The sequence below is a fragment of the Garra rufa genome, chromosome 12, assembly GCF_049309525.1.
Source record: "Garra rufa chromosome 12, GarRuf1.0, whole genome shotgun sequence".
Classification (NCBI taxonomy): Eukaryota; Metazoa; Chordata; class Actinopteri; order Cypriniformes; family Cyprinidae; genus Garra; species Garra rufa.
Window position 1 is genome coordinate 15,839,178 of NC_133372.1, and position 21,339 is coordinate 15,860,516.

At 34.3% G+C, this 21,339-nt stretch overlaps 1 protein-coding gene across 1 annotated transcript in view; it reads left to right on the forward strand.

Annotated features, from left to right (window-relative positions):
* Positions 1-21,339, forward strand: part of prkcaa (protein kinase C, alpha, a) — a 110,408-nt gene that overhangs the window by 47,724 nt on the left and 41,345 nt on the right. The window contains exons 4-5 of the mRNA XM_073852673.1: positions 15,210-15,321; positions 15,514-15,642. Coding sequence (XP_073708774.1) covers positions 15,210-15,321; positions 15,514-15,642 — 241 coding nt within the window. The remainder of the gene's footprint in view (positions 1-15,209; positions 15,322-15,513; positions 15,643-21,339) is intronic.

Consider the following 21,339-nt stretch of genomic DNA (forward strand, 5'->3'; position numbering starts at 1 on the left):
CGCCTGCACTTCTGGAAACAGCATCACTCTTTCCACAGTTAACTGCTTAATAACCATTGTGGCAGAAAGAAGGAAGCACATGGAATATGCTTATTTTTATTTTTATACGCTTACGTTTTTACGTACACAATACAGAAAATTACAGAGAAATTAAAGAGAAAATTACACACACAATAAATGAAACAAAGATACTCTACTCTAACGGTGCTGTCTATTCTAGGCCTTCTGAAGTCAATTTTTAGCTTGTTCTTGGCCAGCAGATCATAAACCTTAGTTTATTATGTTTACTGTGAATGTGGCAAAAATATTCATGATTCATGACCTGTGTTTGACATGTGTGTTAGATTATGGATGCATCAATGTGATTATTACTGTATTTTATTACTGTAACGGTCAGTTATATAGTTCAAATAGTTCAAAAATTACAAATCTATTTAAAGGTGCCATAGAATGCATTGATATAATATTTTAAATTGTTCTTTGATATCTACATAGCAGGTATATGGCATAGGAAAGGGCAAAAATTCTCCAGAAACGGTTTTACAGGTCCATTTACAACCCTAGGATTTGTCCCTAGAATTAAATGGTCTGTTATTATTGCACATGCTCTGTGTAACTTTATGCTACAGCGACAGTACTTACCACATATTTTACAAGTTGAGATGCTTGTTAGTGATGCTTAGGATCTGTAAATCATTTGCCATCGTCCACGCAGTCATCTCTCCTTACTCTGTTTATGTGGTAAGTGAAATCTTATGCACTGCAATGTAACAGGCTACTGCTATCAAGAAGCTAACCATGTCCCTTTAGTGGCTCGCCTTATTTTATTAGAACGCATTATTTGTTTTCCTTGCCTTTCTGAGTACAGACACCAACCCATCCCTGCACTTAACCCCTGCACAACCTGGAACATAACATTTATTCCCATGATCTGTCATTTTCGCTATTGTCCTCACTTTGTTTTTTTTTTTTTTGTTTTTTTCACAATAGCCTAGCTGCAGAACTTCTGATGATTAGGCTATGCAAATGTTGGGGGCTTGATTGTTAATGATCATGACTATAATGTCATAGTCTGTGTTATGTTAGGATTAGCCTATTTTTCAGTGGTCTTTTGCAAACACCAGATTTATATAAGAAGGAGGAAACGATGGTGTTTGAGACTCACTGTATGTCATGTCCATGTACAGAACTGTTATTATTCAACTATGCCAAGGTAAATACAGTTTTACATTCTATGGCACTTTTTAAATGCCTTATTATTATAAAGGTAAATTTAAATTAAGTCATACTTAAAACAGCTCACTGAATTCAGTAATATTGAAATAATGTACACATAAATTAATTTAATTTGATTCATGTGAAATAAAAGAAAACTTAATAAGGTTTGTAAACTTTCAAAACATAGTGTGTATTTTTTTTATTTTATTTTACTTTAATCATATACTGTAATTTAATCATGTATAGGCCTATGAAGATTGATCTAAACAGATTCATTGGCCAGAAGATCTGGCCTAGTTACAGTATGCTTTCCTAAATACCATCTGGTGGATATTATGTGAAGCACAACAAATGTTGCAAATGAGGAGAGTTCCCTTACTTTTTAGAAGTATTATGGCATAGTAGGGTGCATTTCCACTGGCAGTCCACTGACATGTCAAAGCCTTGTATAGTTGATGTTGGCGGCTACAACTATTTGAGTAAGACTAAGAGGGGTGTGACATGAGCATTCACATTTTTGATCATCTACAGAGGCTAGTTGCTCAATTCAGAATTTAAACAGCATCATTACCAATGTCTGGGATATTTTTAGCCTAATTTATCAAAAGTACATCTACATCCCCCCAATATTTTTAATTAAAAAAAAATGTTGCCAGTGGCGAAGCTACGAGGCTACTCTTAATTGTGGCCCACCCAGTGAGAAGATGGATGTTTTCCAAATAAATGTAATTTATTAATTAGGGCCGGGACTTTAACGCGTTAATTTAGATTAATTAATTACACAAAAATAACGCGTTACATTTTTTTAACGCATTTTAATCGCACTTAATTTTGCACTGCGGAACGTTTCTCACTGGATGAGTTTCGGCGGACCGATTATACTGGAGCACCACCGCAGCACATCGAGCCTCAAGTATCACCTCAATGCTTTTACAGAAGGTCTACCTACCTATAGGGTACCTGAATTTCTGAAATGTAGGCTAGTATATTTCTAAATATCCCAGTGTTTCCCCTACCATTATCTTGGGGGAGCGCGTTTACAATGTCTCCTCCAAGAAAACAGACTGGATCGCGGACTCCATTCATAAAAACCGAATTTACTATAGCGCGGAATGCCACGTAAATTCGTCGATTTTTGGATTGATAAATCAAAAGTTGGTCTGTCACTTAATTCAAATCGCGATATGGACTAGTGTCTGTGAAAACTGAAATGCAAAAAGACCGTTTTAACAAAGAGTATAGAAGTACTTCTATACTCTTTGGTTTTAATACGAATCCTGCATGTTCCATTTGTATCTGTATGTATGAATGGTGGAGACGCGTTTTTTTTTTTTTTACTATACGCATACTGACGCACGCGTGATGCTCCCGCTACTTTTTGTCTCCAAAGCTGCTGTCAGTGTCACTTTTACCGTTTCATTTGAGAAAACTAGCATCATATCATACTTTACACACAGAAACTTCACGGCAACCTGTCAAAATAAAAGTACGGTTTAACATGAAACAGAACAATATTCCTATTTAAATAATTGACAAAAAACAATATATATGATAAAAAATAAATATAACAACAAGATTAACCACTTAATTGTAGAAAAAAATACTACAATTATTATTTAAATGTTAAATTATTATTATTTATTGATTTTAACAGCAAACCTCTGTTTGTTTGCCAAAAATTAAAGATGTTTATTTTTCATTTGATTAAAAATAAATAAATGTTTATGCTTTCATTTGATTATGAGAAAAATTAAAACACACAAGAATTTCTTTAAAAAAAAAAAAAAAATAGCAAAAGATTGTAAAGCCCTATTGTTCAAAAATGTTAAAATAGAGAGTTTTGGACTTATTTTTTCACTGAAATAAATGTTTTCGTTATTACACAAAGTAGGGTAAAGTACCGGGGGGAAAAAAAGTATGGAAACCTAGGGGAAACACTGTATCCTATTGCTACACTTAATGGCAATATTGCACTGGTCTGTTGGACTTGGTTGAACAAAAATAAACAATATTTTGTTGCTTAAGCTTATGTATTCAGTCATTCTTCATTGGTATACTAAAAATCCATATGTAAAAACTTACTTCTCACTGTTCTCAGGTCAAATATTTATATGCGATTAAAATGCGATTAATTTCGATTAATTAATTACAAAGCCTCTAATTAATTAGATTAATTTTTTTAATCGAGTCCCGGCCCTATTATTAATACATAATAATACACGTCTCATCACCCTATAACTTTATTTAACAAATTGAATCTTGTTGTAAAGGGTTAATGAGACTAATATTGTAGAAAAACACATAGACAACTATAGACATTTTTTCAGCGTTTCTAGATTAATCCATTCTAAACTGTAATTTGTATAATGTTTATACCGTGATTATACCTGACAGAAAATATGCTTTTTCCCAGAGTTGTTTATGGGTTGTTTTGTTGTTTGCCATTTTGAACCATTGTACTGTGTTGTGTTGTGTTTTTTTGGCAATTTGACATGCAGTTTTCATATAGCTACTACACTTTGCCCACCTTGTTTTGTGTAGGCCCACCCTCTTTTGCTATTTTATTTTACGTTTATTTTGCTCCAGTATAAGCAAAAAATGTCAGGTTAGATACAAGCAACCCAAAGCAGGCTTCCTCTTTTCTGTCCACTAGCATGCAAATTACAGTACTTGAAATTTGAGACCACATCTCCGTCGTTCTAAAAAGAGAGTTTTTCTCATTTTGAATAGATGTAGTTCTACATGTGTTAGTTTTGTTCACAGGCATTTTCGAATTCCTAGGTGACAGTAAATGCCTGGGGCAGCAAAAGCATTTTTTGGATGACTAATGCAGTTGAATATACAACACCTTTGACATGCTTTTATAACTTTTACGTCTGATAAGATGGTATTTTTCACAGTATTTGTATTTATTGATTTATTTATTTTTTGCATGCATTTATAAGATTTTGCTGCTGTACCTTGTTGTCATTTGGTCATATGTACCTTGTTGAATCATGTCAGATCTTGCCCCAGTGTTTTGCACTGCGGTGAATTGTGCAAAGTTGCTGATGAGACCTTAGCAACCTTTGCATATTCTCAACTCTAGCCAAGTAGAGAGAGAAAGTGGTTAACCAGAACACATCCTTTGAGCAGGCAACCTGCTCCGATTACCACAGAAGTGACCAGAAGAGCTGTCCTGACAAATCTGCTTACCAATTCGTGGTGAAGCCATAAATTTCCCTACTAAATCACATGCCTTTTTTGTTTTTGTTTGTTTGTTTGTTTGTTTGTTTACTTCAGCTAATTTAAATGCAAGTCAACTCTGACAGGATCAATATGAAATCATGTGGAACTTTAGGTTTAGTGTAGTTCAAAGTTCACTGTAGATTTGTTTTGGTGTGGCTGTGCATGTGAGCTTTGGAATTGGGCCAGGCAATTACAGCGTGTTTAGGTGACACCCCCTAGTAAGCTTGACACTCCATGAGAAAGAGATGTTAATTGTGCCTATAAATAAAACATAGATATGACAAGCCTGGTACCCACCTGCTCAAAAGAGCACCAGAAACACCTGGTCTAACAAAGGAAAGGAATAACGGTGGACGAAGCCAGAGACACAAAAAAAATTATGTGAGGAGAGGAGGGAATGATGAAGCAATGAGAGGGAGTGTAAAGCATGAGTTATGAATGCTGTATGAATATACATAGCTGGAGTAAGTTGATACCACCTGCGATCAGTTGACTTTTAAAAGGTCAGGCTGAGCCAAGCCAAATTCCACACTTACATTTACATCTGCTCACCTGATGACAAGCTTATGACAATGAGTGTCTTATGCAGCGGTGGACAATAACAATGTATTTTTACTTACTCTACTTACTGTAAGCACATTTCTCTAAACTTATGGAATCACAAAATTAATTGTGGTTATTTAATTTATCTATATCAGCAATCCCAAGTTTTGGTAATAATAAAATATACTGTATATAGAGGATTCAAAAATATGAAGAACCTCTGGTTTAAGCCCATTGTAAAAGGTTAAATATGTCAACAGTTGTATATCTCCACTTCTGTAGATATATATGTGATTTTGATGGAGTAATATTTCATTATTGTGTTGATACTTTAACTCAAGTACTTGATTTGTGTACTCTGTCCACCACATATCAGACAGAAGAATTTGTCTTGAAAACTTTTGATTACATTCTATTCTTGCATGTTATTTGACTTCCTTAAATAGATTTAAATGTTTGTGGTAAAGTATTTACATTCTGGAATTTGTCTATCATTGCATCTGTTGCTTTTCAGTAAAACCATCTGCATTCGGTAGGGATGTAACGGTATCAAAATTTCACGGTACGGTAATACCTCGATATCAATGTCACGGTACGGTATTTATTGAATCATTTACAGGAAAAACAAAACTAATGAAGAGACTGAAAAAAAGTGCCAGAAGTGCTTATTAAACAGTTTACATGAACACTGAACATATCAATGGCACACAATTAGCCATCTATCACTTTGAAACAGGAACTTCAATTTTAATAACAAAAAATTATTAAACCATGTAAAAAAAAAATTAAAGTTTCAATTTAGTATTCTTGAAAACTATGAAAAAATAAAAATAGCAGCCTACTTATTGCAGTTGGCCCATGTGCTGAATGAGTATTTGAGAACAATCACCTCATTCACTCACACACTCACTTATTCAGACAGAGACAGGTTTTTTAAGTAAAATTAGCATATTAACATTATCTGGTAAAAGCTGGGATCTCTGGGCATTTACAATGTCCCCTGCAACAGGAAAAACCCTCTCACTTGGGACCAGAGTATGTGAGTGGAGTGGAGCGGCAACAATTTCCCCTTCGCGCTCTGTGCATTTAATAATCGCTCCGCTCCAGCTTCCAAGCTAATAACATCAGCATTAAAATAGTATAATTGCTGCTTTATGCAGTACAAAGTTTGTAATGAAAATAAAAATACATTTTTCGTCAGTTATTTTACTTATGGATCGCTGCATTTCTTACAGATTTCTGCTCATTCGAAATCGGATACCATTACATTTGTTTTAATGGATTAACAGAGTGATTGCGTGTGAATAAGTGCTGTACCTGTTTAAATGGTGCTTTCACCTGAAAATATTAAGTATCTAGAAAGAACCAACTTGTGAACTATAATTTACCGCTCATATGATGTCCATTGCCGTCATCATAGCCTTCACATTATTTCTGATTTGAGTGATCCATCTCTATCAAGCGAAATATGTTTAGCATGTGAATTCCTGCTTAATATGCAGTTATATTACGGACCGTTGGCATGAATTGTTCTCATGATGGAGCGGTGCTCACGACGCTCCGACTTTTCAAAAATCCGCTCCTCCCTCCATTCAGAATCACACCGCTTCACTCCGCTCGCATACTCTGTAGCGACAACAGACCGCAAAGGATGATGGCCACGCCTGGGCTGATGGGAATTGTAGTTCCCGCTACCTCCCGTTCGCTCCATTCGCCTGAGCAAACTTTTCTCAGAAGAACTATTGTTTTATCGAGCCATGCGACCACGGTAGTATCGAAAAAAATTGCTATTGCGGTACGACGGTATTTACAATACCGTTACATCCCTAGCATTCGGTCATTTAGATGTAGAGTTCTGTTTTTCTGCAATGTCTGGGATGTTGAACAGGATTTTTTGAGACCAACAGCTCTTCAAGCTGTAATCACTTCTTTCAGGATGTGGCCTTATTGGAGTGAGATTTGATTGGCTGTTGCCGTGGGAGCTGGGAGACTCATCGCGGTGGGTTACTAGCAGCAGGAAGTGATTGGTTGGTAGGTGCGGCTGTAAGAGGTGAATGGTTTCCATCTACCAAATGTCAGGATTTAGGAGAGGAGACTGAGTGGTGGCAGCTGGGATTCTCTTTTGCGCACTTTATAACCCCAGAGTGATTCTAGCACTGAAGTCTGGCATTATGCATCCATTACATCAAAGCTAGGGCTCTCAGTAATTAGTTAATGCACTAAGATGTTGTAAAATCAAATATAAGGAGTAGTTTTCCAAAACTAGTATTACAGCATTGCTGCACTCTTATTGTGCTCTCTCGCTTTCTTTCTCACAAACAGACAGAACAATACACTGAATATGGCATTTCGTTGTTGTTGTTATGATATCCTATTATTTATTACTATCTTTATTACATGCTATTTTACATTTAAATTGTGTGATCTTTATGTTTTTATTGCCTCACTACCCATAATTGTTTCCCCCTAATTACTCAGTTTGCCATTTTTAAGGCTCTCTTGTCCTATTTGCACAGAATATAGTTTGTTCGCTCTGCATTATCTCTACCAGTTTTTATTTTGTGCATTTGCTGTTGTGCATAAATCTGGTACAGATAAGCTTCTATTTAGGCCTACCATATTTTATGTGCTCCTTTGCATTGATCATTATGTATATATGAATGAAAGGGCTAAATTTAATATTTTCATCATATAAAGCCTCTTCAGAATACTAGGATTAAACTGCTTTATTTATATTATTTTTTACCTATGATCTCTTTATGGACTTTTTGACTTGTTCTAGTTTTGGTGGAAAAGACTTTCAATCGAGAGACATAAATATGCAAGGATTCATTAAAATATCTTCATTTGTGTTTAAAAGATGAACTTAAGAGTTTAAAATAACAAGAGTAATTGATGACCTTTTTTTAAACTATCCCTTTAAGTGAAAATGTCTGACTTTTGATGTCATTTTTCATTTATCAAGTACTGTATATCTTATGATTCTTAAGTATGTCCTGCAGACCAGGACCTTGGGATTTTGTGCCATTATTTTCTGCAGATCCTCCTAAGGTCTGTTTAATAATTTGAAGCATTTTAGCATAAACAAGGCCTTCATTAGGGTTTTTAAGGTCTTTATAGTGTTTATTGCCCTCCCTAAAATCCCCTGGCTAGGTGGAGTATCATAGTTATGTTCGGTTCAGTTCTGTTTTGTCTAGTTTCTGTTGTGCCTGTCTGAGTTAATGTTTGTTTCTATAATTACCTATTAGTTAGCGATTCTCTTCACTTGCTGTTGAGTTACGCGTTCATTTTCTTGTTTAGTCTGTATATGTGATGCAATCTAGAAAAACCTAGCACATGGTGAAATTTTACCCTTTTTACTCAGTTAATTTGATTATTAGCAAATGTTTTTATGTAATATTCCAATTTTGCGCACAAGTTAAATTCACAACTTCGGATGGAAACTGGGTGAATGGTTTCTATTTTTATTTTTTTTTTTCTAATGGTTTCTAGTTTTTGCAGCATTGACTTGGTTATCACAGACATGTTTGTTAAGCATCTAAATGCAATGGCCAATTGGAGGCATTCAAGTTAGTCAATATCTGCTCAATACATCAGAGTTTGTTTAATAAGAGCTCTGCACGCTCACAAATTGTTTCATTATAACCAACAAAGTACAAACAGAATCTAAATAAAAGATTTATTGTACAGCATAGACAGTTTTTTTGATAACAATGGAAGTTTTTACTCAGTCAGTTTACACTGCAGATGAAGTGATATCACTGAAGTGATATCAATCTCAATGATTATTAAGGGAGCACTCTTTGCTCGGTTTCTGTATATACGTTTCCTTGTACATAACGCATTCATAATTTGATTAACTCATTAATAATTTGAATTATTTTTTTAATTCTGCTAAATACACGCCATAGTAAAATGTGGGACTTAATAAGAAATACTACTTTTTTTAATGTTAACCATAGCAACTGATTGGACAAAAATCTGAAATGTCAGAAAAGATCTGTCTATTAAGTCTTGCAGTGTAAGTGCAATAGACCTGCATTCGTTTTGTTACCTGTAATATGTTTGCTTGTTTTTTTTTCATTTTATTAGCAATTTTTTATCTTTTTAATGCAGTGTTTACTTAATTTAACAGTATTTGAAGGCTACATGTTAATGTTGTATTATTTACTTATAAATATTAAGAGTATTAATTACCTAATTTAATTTATTTATTTTTCCAATAGTACAAAAAAACTATTAAATTAAAACTGTTACAATAATATATTTTGCTATGGTACCTAAATTGGTACCATAAAATTTTACTGCACTGTAAAACCGAACAGTAAAACGAATGAAATGAAAAATGTTAGTTTCACTCAAATAATTATGAACGTTCATTGGACTTAATTGCAATAAGTTGTGTGAACTCAAAATGTAATTGTAGTAAGCTGAACTTAAAATGCTTGAGTTTTCTAGTTCCCAGCATGCTTTGCCTCAGACTACAAGGAAAATAAATGTTTTGGTAACACTTTACAATAAGGTTCATTAGTTAACATTAGTTAACCACATTAGTTAACATGAACCAATAATGAACTGCACTTATACAGCATTTATTAATCTTTGTTAATGTTAATTTCAACGTTTACTAATACATTATTAAAATTTTGTTAACATTAGTTAATGGAGTGTGAACTAACATGAACAAACAATGAACAACTGTATTTCTGTTAACTAATGTTAATAAAGATTAGTAAATACAGTAACAAATGTATTGCTCATGGTTAGTTCATGTTAGTTAATACATTAACTAATGTTTAACTAATGAACCTTATTGTAAAGTGTTACCAATGTTTTTTTAACACAGGGAGACATAAGTTAGTATTTAATTTTGTGTTATATTAGGATTTACAGAGGTTACTGTTATGTTGTTTTTGTTGTGTTACTGTCGTGTTGAGGATGGACTGCAAAACTTTAAGACTACATATACTGCCCCCCATGGCCTTGGATCTTGGAAATCATTCCCCATTTAATGACAGCCCTGAACATAAGGTTGCAGTCTAGAACAGTCTGAATAGCTTTAGAATACACTCTACGTTCTATTCCGACACATGACATGGGCCCTTCATCCTCTCACACACAGAATAATGTGTCAGAATATAGAAATGGTCACTAAGATGTAAAGGCTAGTTTGTGTGGTAGTGGCATCAGTCTAAAGCGTAGCCCAGTGTTTGACTGAACCCAGAGAACATTCTCCCTTATATCACAGGCTACAGCTGCAGCAGGGACTATATTTAGATGCCTTTTCCTCACTTACACACACACACACACACATATACATATTCTTCCTTGGCTTGCTCCGTCTCTGCCTATACCACCTACAGTGCATCAAGCAGTGTCTGTCACCCACGCCCCCTGTCTGTTGCTAATGTATATGTGCATGTTGTGTGCACATGTGGTAGTGAATGGTTGAAATGAATGACTAAGGTATCAAACACAGTGTAAGTCAAGTCAAATTGCATTTATTAATACAATGCTTTAGAGGGTTAATGTTGCAAAATAAGAGTATAAGATTATAAAACAAATGAAATGTAAAAGTTAAAGCAGCTGTACAGAAGATAATAGTGTAATTATTCAGTTTAAAGTTAATAAATTGTGAAATGAGTTCAGTTCAGCTATAAGCAGCCCTACATAGGATGGATGGTTTAATGTTGATTCAATTCAGTTCAATAACAGTGTTATTAATATGTAATAAATTGGTGTCATTATCTAGCTCAAATCAGTTTAAATTTTGTTCTCAGGAAGAAAAGCACAACATACAGTATTTTACTCCACCAAAGTATTACATCATCTACTTGTGTATTGTATTTGTTTTTATGTTCTAATATTTATAAGTAAAATGCAAGCATCTATTTATTTACTGTCAGGATATTTGATTCATTGTTTTGAAGATTATTGTTTTTGTTGTTGTCATGTGATTGCACAGTAAAGCCATATGCTGCACGTTGTGTTCCTCCTAATTGTGTGGAACACCTCTCAAACTCTTTAAATGTTTTAGTTTACAAAGATATTATAAGCATTTTAACTGCCACACAACAAGCACACACCCAAACATACATAATTACACACACATGTACAGTCTGGTATCGGTTATAGGGGGAAAAATCCAGTTTATCCACTGCGGTATAGGAACTGATGTTTATAGCTGCCACACCTTGAGTGATGCATTAATAATAAACCAGAGGAGAGAGGGAATGAGCTAATTAACACAAGCCTCAAAAGAAAGACAGCCCACCCACTCCCCTCCCTTGACCGCTTTGATCTAAATTATATTCTACTGTCACATTATACTCTATGCTATCATCAAATCTCAGTTATTGTACCCACACTACTATCAGTCCCCAATAGAGCATTTTTATATTGGCTCGCAGGCATCACTAGAGATTCTGGGCTCTTTGTACAGGTCATTGCTTCGAATATATAATTCCAACATATTAACTGTTTTTCTTCTTTGCCTTAAAAAGGTACTCACTGTCTTATTGCATTGACTATAAAAAGAAATTGCAAGTGACAATCATATTTCTCCTGCTGCATCCATATCAATCATTCTTATGGAGTTGGCATGGCTGATAATCTGGTCATCATGACAATGGTTTGTGATGAAGTCAGATTATGTCAGAGTATGTTGGAAAATCATTAAATGACAAGTATGTTTACAAAAGTGTGCAGCCTGGAGCCTGTGATCACATTGGTGTGATTTGAAAATTCAAATACTTGTGCTGAGCTAGAGAGAGAATTTTCATGTACTCTTTAATCAAAGAAGTACAGGGATGAAAGGTCATTATTTGGATCTGAACACTGATGCTAATAGTAGCAATCAAACAGTAATTTAATGCACTGAATAAAGATGTGTTTGGTAACTAGTCTTTGCTCATTTCGACAGTCACTCATTCTCATCTCTTCTAGGACAACAGGTGACTGTGGATTAAAACCAAACAAAATATTTGCATGAAAAACTGGCACTTCAGTAATGTTTCCATTGCCTTTCCCCAGTGAATAGTTCCTAGTCCTCATTTAAATGTGTAAAATACATTTTAATTCAAGCATAAAAAACATGCTAATCAAAGAAGAGGTGTGTTCAAGTTCTGCAGTGTCAAATATGAATTAAATGCCATAAATGTTTTTTCATATCTACATATTTTTTATTTATATTTTTAAGTTATACCCCCGGTTTCACATACAAGGCTCTAGAATATTCCCAGACTAAAATGTAAGTTCAAGCAGTTTCAGCTGAAAGAAACTTTGACTGATCTTAAAATATACCAGTGCCTTTGTTGTGTCTCAAGATGCAACCAGTAATGTTTTTTTTTTTTTCTAAGGCACGTTTATAAAAATTACTTAAATGTCCTAATTGAACTACAGCCTAATCCTGGCTTAGTCTAAACCCTGTCTGTGAAACCAGGCCTAAATGTAACTATTTTAACCTACAGTACCTCACAACTGTCAGCACACCTAAAAGAGGTACAAAAAAGGTGTCCCTTTGTGCCACCTGGTGGATACTTTGTAAACAAGTCTCACAAAAGACTTATTACCAAGTCAACTCTCCTATGTCTGTTAGAAAGGCTTTAAATGTGTGTCTGGCAGCTTTAAATATCTCTAGGTAGTGAGATAAACTATATTGCGTGAAGTATTGGGACACCCCCTTCTAATGAACAGATTTGGCTACAGATTTTCGTAGTCATTTCCATGAGTACAAATCTTAAAGTTTAAGCATATAATGATATTCTAGGGAATTATATGCTTCTAATTTTATAGCAACAGTTTGGACAGGACCCTTTTCTATTCTAACATGACAGTGCCTCTCTGTATAAGGCAAGGTTTAAATAGAAATTATTGATTCAGTCAGTGTGGAAGAACTTGGCTGGTCTGCAGAAAGCCAAGTCCTAATTCCAGTTGAACACCTCTGGTGTGACTTTAAATGCACAGCTTGAGCCAAAAACTCATCACCAAACACCAATGACTTGTACATGCTCTATATGAACAAAAGTATTGGGACACCCCCTCTTTAGAACAGAGAACGGCACTTCCAGAACTGTGTTAATGTATTTAAAAATTGTATTTCCATCTCTGTTGCAACAGTTTAGGAAGTGTCTAAAATGACTGTACCCATATTTACAAGTGATTGGTGTTTCGTGATGAGTTTTTAGCTCAAGGTCTGCATTTAAAGTCACACCGGAGGTTTTCAGCTGGGATTAGGACTTGGCTTTATGCAGACCAGTCAAGTTCTTTCTGAATCAATCATTTTAGTTTGAACCTTGCCTTATGCACAGAGGCACCGTCATGTTAGAATATAAAAGGGTCCAGTTCAAACTCTTGCTATAAAATTACAAGCACACATTTCTCTAGAATATCATTATTTTCTTAAACATTAAGATTTGTACTCATGGAAATTATGAGAAACCTGGATCTAGGCCATTACTGATGACAATACTTGAACTTTGTAGTTTGTCCTGTCTGTCTTTTGATGATGTGGAGAAAGCACAATCATTTCAGAAGGCATGAGGCTTTCATACTATTAGACTTTAATGGCTATTTTGATTTTAGTGGGATTTTAATGACACTTGCATCTAGGTTGCTCCGGAAATTATAATAATGACTCAATCATTATTATGATTTCCGGAGCAACATAGATGCAAGTGTTAAATGTTGTAGTAAGCCATTATAGCTAATTATATTTAACCATCCATGAAATATTCATGCATTTTTAATAATGCATGCTTTTCTGAAGTGAGGGAGTGTCTTTAATGTTTGGCTATGGTCAGGCCTCTGAAATAAAACTCATCTTACTTTATGTCTGAGGCCTTGTTAGATTAGACCTTGGATTCACCTTTTATCTTCATAGTGTGTTGAGAACAGTGTAAGTAACCATATCAAATCAGATCAATGCTGAGGATTTAAATCAAACAAAACACTCACTCATTTATCCTTTGTAGGATGAATTCTTTACCTGAGTAGTGGCATATTAAAGCAGAATGTGGCACAAGCTTTAATGTGCCACAACTCTGTCTTGACATATGACATAAAATATGACATAAAATGTATCATATTGTATGTGCCATTTTATAAAATGTCATATGGAGTCATTATTTTGTCCTGTTTCAAAGTTATATGGTCTGTATCCAAATGGCTAAATTACATGGACTTATTTGTTGTTGTTGCATAGTCCCATTAACTAACCAATAACTTTTATTATTTTAATTATGAATCTTTTATACTGTATCTCAAAGTACAAAAAAAGTAATCCTTAGTCAATAGAGAAGATTATAAAAAACATAGGCAGGCTAAATTTTTTATAGTAAAATAATAATAGTAATAATAATTCTGTCATTTACTCACCGTCATTACTTTCTAAACCTCTATGATTTTCATTTAAGTTTAGCAGAATGTTAGCAGAGTTGCTGTTGATAATATCAGGTAATATTAGTTTTTTGGAGGCAGCCTCCAAAGCTTTTCTTCAGGATGCCATTGTTTGTTTTTAATTACATAACTACAGATGGTGTTCTGGGTTGACTAATGTTTTCCTCAAGTTTATAATTGAATAGAAACATATGTGCCTATTTTAAGGGAAATGCCTTGTTTTTGTCTCCAAAAAAATGTGTCTCCACTGAGTAGTAGAATTCAGTCTTGGCATTTTGACTCTAACAACCAGACTATACCAGATGCGTCTGCTGATGTGATGCACCTCTGCAACTTGAGGCTGTTCAACACTGAGCACGTCACATTCCAACCTTCCAGCAAATGATTCCAAATCGATTTGTCATGTTGTCAGAAGCAGTTCAGTATGTCAAAAATAGAAAAGCCTGACTGGTTACTGACTCTGCAAGTTTATTTGTTTTTGATATGCCACTTGGCTTGTGTTTGGTGTAGACAGGGTGCAATTTACACAATTATAGAGGCCAGTGTCACAGCATGACTTTACATCTCTTTTGACGTCACATGGCATTATGGAGTTAATCGCTATGGAATCTATAGCATTCTGCTGCAGAATAATTCTGCAAGACATTCAGAATTTTGAAATCTCAAGAATACCTTACAAAAATTTTTATTTTATGCAGAAGAAATAGAGAATGTTTGGTTGTTCTTATGTCTCCTGTTATGCATTTTGGGTGTTCTCATATTCTTGACTCATTCTCTCTCTTTCCTTTGAATAAAATAATTAATTTGATTATTTATTTATTTAGGACCCTAGGAGCAAGCACAAATTTAAGATTCACACCTATGGCAGCCCCACATTTTGTGACCACTGTGGATCTCTTCTATATGGACTCTTACACCAAGGGATGAAATGTGACTGTAAGTACCATACTAAACAATTTTTTGCCAAGGGGTGGTTCTAGGGTCAGTGGTTCTTTAGGACTTTCCTTGCCAATGTACAGTATATAGAGTAATCATTCAATTGACTATTAGAATATTGTTTGTTTGTTTAAATATTTTTTGCAAGTTAGGGAACTCCTGCTTTATGCAAATGTGCATTTGTGTTCACAGCCTGTGATATGAACGTCCATAAGCAGTGTGTGATGAATGTGCCAAGCCTCTGTGGAACAGATTACACAGAGAGACGGGGGCGTCTTTACATGAAGATCGAGGTGATAGGAGACAAAATGCATGTCACAGGTGAGTTTCCGTGTTTGCATGAGCAATAAAGCAACGTTGCAAAACATGTCAATCCTGTTGAATATCTCTTTTCAAGGTGTCCACTGCTTTTTTTAGCTATATGCTTTCACTCAGTTACATCTTTCACCAGCACAACCTCAACTTTCAGTGCTATATTAATTACAAACAGTTGTTAAGTATTTAACATTAACTGCCTATTTACTGGACCAAACTCTCACCTGCTCCTTAACTGCCTGCATTCACAATTTCAAGATTTGGATGACTAGAAAATTCCTCAAAAGTAAATAAAATGTATTGTTGGTCAAATGTCTTATAAATTGCTTCAGAAACCGCATGTCTAATGTTAATGGTGTTCAAGTTCTCATTGGATTGCCTCTCATAATCTCTCCATGACCCCTACACCCTTTCACCCTCTTCCATTTCTTTACATTGTGTTACTATAGTTTCTAAATCCAGTTGTACCTGTTCTGTCTCAGTACTCTTGTATTCTTTTGTGTGTGCATGCTTTGCTTTCATTATACTTTACTGTTTAGGGAGGCACCAAAATTTGGGACCTCATAAAGAGAAAATAAAGAAAAGCAATAAAAATCTTAGCCAAACATATGAATAGATACCAAATGAGCTGTAACAGTTAAAAGAAAGATAAAAGAAACACTGACATGAGAAATAATCATACTTGATGTAATTAATAATTGTGCACACACAGTATGAATGTATGAATACTGTATTCAATATTTACTGTACATTTGCCACAAATGCAAATGTGCTTCATAACAATCAGTTGAGAGTTTTTTTTCTGCATATCATAATTATGTGTCAAAATAAAGGTAACTAAAATTAATTGTTATAGCACTGACTGTTACGGCTTGGTGCTGGATAGACGGGACACGACACGAGTTACAAACAAACAGAGTCTTTTAATAAAATCCAAGGAGCAGACTGATCAGGAAACAAATAAATCCACACACGAAGCGTCAACATAAAGCAAAGACCGACAGAGAACTGAACTCAGAGACAGACTAATAAAGGGTAACTAATAATTGAAGACAGGTGATAGGGTTGACGTTAACGAGGACTAAACCAAATCACACAGATCAACAGGGGGAGACATTGGGAAAAACCAAGTACATAAACAGACATAACTATAACACTGACATGAATAATTACATTTTTTATATATATACATAATTACATAATTATGAATTGAGATATATATATATATAAAAGTATAAAAGTATATATAAAAGTTTTTGTTCAAATAATATATATATATATATATATATACATATATACATATATACATATATATATATATATATATATATATATATATATATATATATATATATATACGTGTGTGTGTGTGTGTGTGTGTGTGTGTGTGTACTGTGTATATTTCTTATGTATATATAAATACACACACATACAGTTAATATTTAGAAAATATTTACTTCTATGTAAATGTATATATTTTTATTCATATAATTAACATTATGTATACATATGTTTAATATATAAACAACATATTTTTCTTAAATATATCCATGCATGTGTGTGTATTTATATATACACAATAAATATACACAGTACACATATATATTATTTGAACAAAAACTTTTATTTTGGATGTGATTAATCACGATTAATCATTTGACAGCACTATATATATGTAGGGCTGAACTTTCGAAATGCAGTTTAAATGCAACTTCATTTAATCATTTAGAGCCCTTTGAAGCTGCATTTAAACTGATTTTTTTTTTTTTTTTGAGGGGCCCCAGAGCAGTCCACTATATGTAGAAAAATCCTGAAATGTTTTCCTCAAAAAAAAAAAAAAAACACAATTTTTTACGACTGAAGAAAGAAAGACATTTCCATCTTGGATTAAAAGGGGCTGAGTAAATTATCTGTAAATTGTTGTTCTAGAAGTGAACTTCTCCTTTAAAACATTACATTTTGTATATATAGCATTTGAACAGCTGAGCTCCCCTATTATATTAGTGCTGTCAGCCGAAGAGCCTGAAGGCCCAAGTCTTCAGATCCACACACTCAGAGTCTGGAGTGCTGGAGCTGCACCTGCACAATCAGCCTGATTACAACGTGCCAGCTAACTGCACACACACACAGCTGCAGTGTGATTTAGTCTGGGTGACGTTCACTGGCTGAGGAAGAAAATGCCATTAGCAGAATGTCAGACTGATGAGTTCAAGAATAGATCACAGGCTGCATTCACACTCACTGTGTGAGAGTGTGCATGATTGCTTGTTGGCGTACACACATGTGCTTCTAAGTATATACATGTACATGTACATGCATATGTGTATGTTTATGTTAATGTAATATATGTGACCCTGGACCACAAAACCAGTCATAAGGTTAAATTTTACAAAACTGAGATATATACATCATATGAAAGCTCAATAAATAAGCTTTCTATTGATGTATGGTTTGTTAGGATAGGACAATATTTGGCCGAGATACATCTATTTGAAAATCTGAAATCTAAGGGTGCAAAAAAAATCTAAATACTGAGAAAATCACCTTTAAAGTTGTCCAAATTAAGTTCTTAACAATGCATATTACTAATCAAAAATTACATTTGGATAGGTTTACAGTAGGAATTTTACAAAAAATCTTCATGGAACATGATCTTTACTTAATTTCCTAATGATTTTTGACATAAAAGAAAAATCAATAATTTTGACCCATACAATGTATTTTTGGCTATTGCTACAAATATACCCCAGCGACTTAAGACTGGTTTTGTGGTCCAGGGTCACATATGTGTTTGTTTATGCTGATGATGTGGCATGTTATATCTGTAACAATTTTGTATACTAAATATCAGTCATATATATTTAAACATCTGCTCTATTGCATGCCATGTAAAGCTTTAAGTGAGGTGAGGAGTGACCAGATAGAGAAGAAGCATAATACGTGGATGCTGCTTTGATACAATATGTATTACATTAACATACATTACATTACATAAAGCGGGATAGAAATAAGGCTTGTTTTGCTGCACACATCTAACTAGAAATATATATGCGTGTTACACTTTCCTTACTTTAGTATTATTTTTAAATTGCCAGCCATTGCCAACATTTTTGAATATATTCACAAATCACAGTAAAAACGTGGATTGCCTGAATGACTTGTTAATGGTAGATAAAGAGTTAAAGGGATAATTCACCCAAAAATGACAATTCTGTCATTAATTACTTACCCTCATGTAGTTCCAAACCTGTAAGACCTTCGATCATCTTTGGAACACAAATATATTTTTGATGAAATCCATAGACAGCAAGGGTACTACCACGGTCAAGGCACAGAAACGTAGTAAGGACATTGTTAAAATAGTCCATGTGACATCAGTGGTTCACAGCAGATTTCATTGGTCAGCTCAAATGTATAGTCACCTGTTAGAATTTAAGAATTCATGAATTTATCTCAGAGTTCAGAAAAAATTAGGATATATCTGATTGTGATAAACAATGAAGTTGTAAAACTTTACAGTTCATTGTAAGTTCATGTTAATTAATGCATTACTGATGTGTTACCAGAAATATTATCAGGATTTGCTACCGTTGCTATACTAAGGTTAGGGTTAGGGTTATTGGTTAGTGTGTGTTTCAGCGTTGTGTAGACAATTAGCATTGTGACTGGAATAAATGATGGCATCTTTAGAAAGGGATTTGCATTACACTGGTTTAGGAGGGAAATTGTGCATTTTTTTAAAGCATTTTTACCAACAATGCCATACAGTGAAACACTTCAGGCCAGTGTTTTGTGAAGGCCAGTTAAGTTCTTCCATACTTGACAGTAATTTTATTTGTACATGGACCTCACTGTGTAAATACAGACATTTTAATTTTGTGGAAAGATCTTTCTCAAACTGTTGCATCAAAGTTGGAAGCACATAATTCTCTAAAGTGTCAGTGTGTGATCTAGCATTAAGATTTGTCATCACTGGAATTACTAAAATAGCCAAAACCATTATTCAGAAGGGAATGTCCACATACTTTTGGCCATATAGTGTACTTTTATGTTCAACATAGCTAATCCATCATACATCTCGCCTCTGAGGGGAAGACCTTAGAGTGCAGTTCTCTTAAGAGATCTGTGAAATATTTACTGTTATAGAAAGACCATGTTTATTTTGCAATGGTGGCCCAAAGGAAGAACACAGCTTGTTTTCCCCTTTTTCCTTGATTATCTATTTGTTGTTTATCCGATTGCCCCTCCATTTTCATACAGTAGTTTCATCCTGAGAGTTTCAGCATTAAAAAGACACAAAAACAAAATATGCAATAAAAGTTCTCATTTTGTTAAAACCTCTGACTGTGAGTCCATTACTCTGCATGTATCTGCATACTTAATTGCACTCATGGTAATCATATACAAATAACTAAATTAAATGTTACTTTAATATGAACAAATGTATCAATGCATGTACTAATCAAGAAATAACCTTAACTATGACATGACTCGTGTGAATAATGACCACCTTGAATACATATTTATTTGTTAATTAATGTATTAACACTTTGGTGTACATTTTCACACAATAATTATTTGTCTTGTGTTGTAGATAGAGTTATTCAATTCTTGATTAGTACATCCCTTAACTCATCATTAGCTCATACTGTATTTAATTCATTTCATTTAGGTATTAGTACAGGATTATTCATGTGCTGTTATTGTAAAATGTTACGTGTACGCTCTCTCCTTCCTCAAAAATTTCTGCCTTTTTTTGAATGTGTTGCTTTCTTTTTCTATTTCCTTGTTGACAATTCATCAATGTGTCCACATTCACTTTCACACACCTATGTTTGAGCTGCACCATGCAGGCAAGAGATTTCCTGGTCAGATGGAGTTTGTGTTCTGGTTATGGTTTTAGAATGCCACATACATAGAAATGACCACATCATATTGTTGCTGTTCTTTTTTATTGTTGCATTTTCACTGTATTTAGTGTTATTGGATTTTTGGATTTTTTTGTGGTGTTGTATGAGTAATGTAATTTCAATAAAATGCTTTTAAATTGAATAAATAAATAATTTTAAACAGAGAAGCAAACGCTGAGACATGTTGGGTCATTAAAGTATAGAGCACCTCCTACCTGTCAAACATAAGCAGTTCAGGCACTGAGGTTTGTCAATGTTGATATTTGCATTTTCGGACAGTGTGTATTAGATTTGTAGTCTGGCAATGTCTGCTTCATAAGACTAAAGTCCCTTGACAGATCATCCACTATTTAATTATTTATTCTGTATATTATTATCTTTTTACTGTGCCCCATGTGTTTCATTGTGTTCAGTGACATAAATGTCAGTGGCACACCACATGTTTTCCATTTGCCTTGTTGGTTGTGACATTTTTAGATATTCAAAGTCTAACCTTTCTGTGGGTTTGTGCTTTTGTGTGTGTGTGTGTGTGTGTGTGTGTGTGTGTGTGTGTGTGTGTGTGTGTGTGTGTGTGTGTGTGGTATTCATCACTTTGTGGGGACCAAATGTCCCCACAAGGATAGGAATACCAGTAGATTTTGACCTTGTGGGGACATTTCTCAGGTCCCCATGAGGAAACAGGCTTATAAATCATGCACAATGAGTTTTTTTGAGGAAATAAAAGTATGCACAATCTCCTGTGAGGGCTAGGTTTAGGTGTAGGGTAGGTGTAGGGCGATAGAAAGTATGGTTT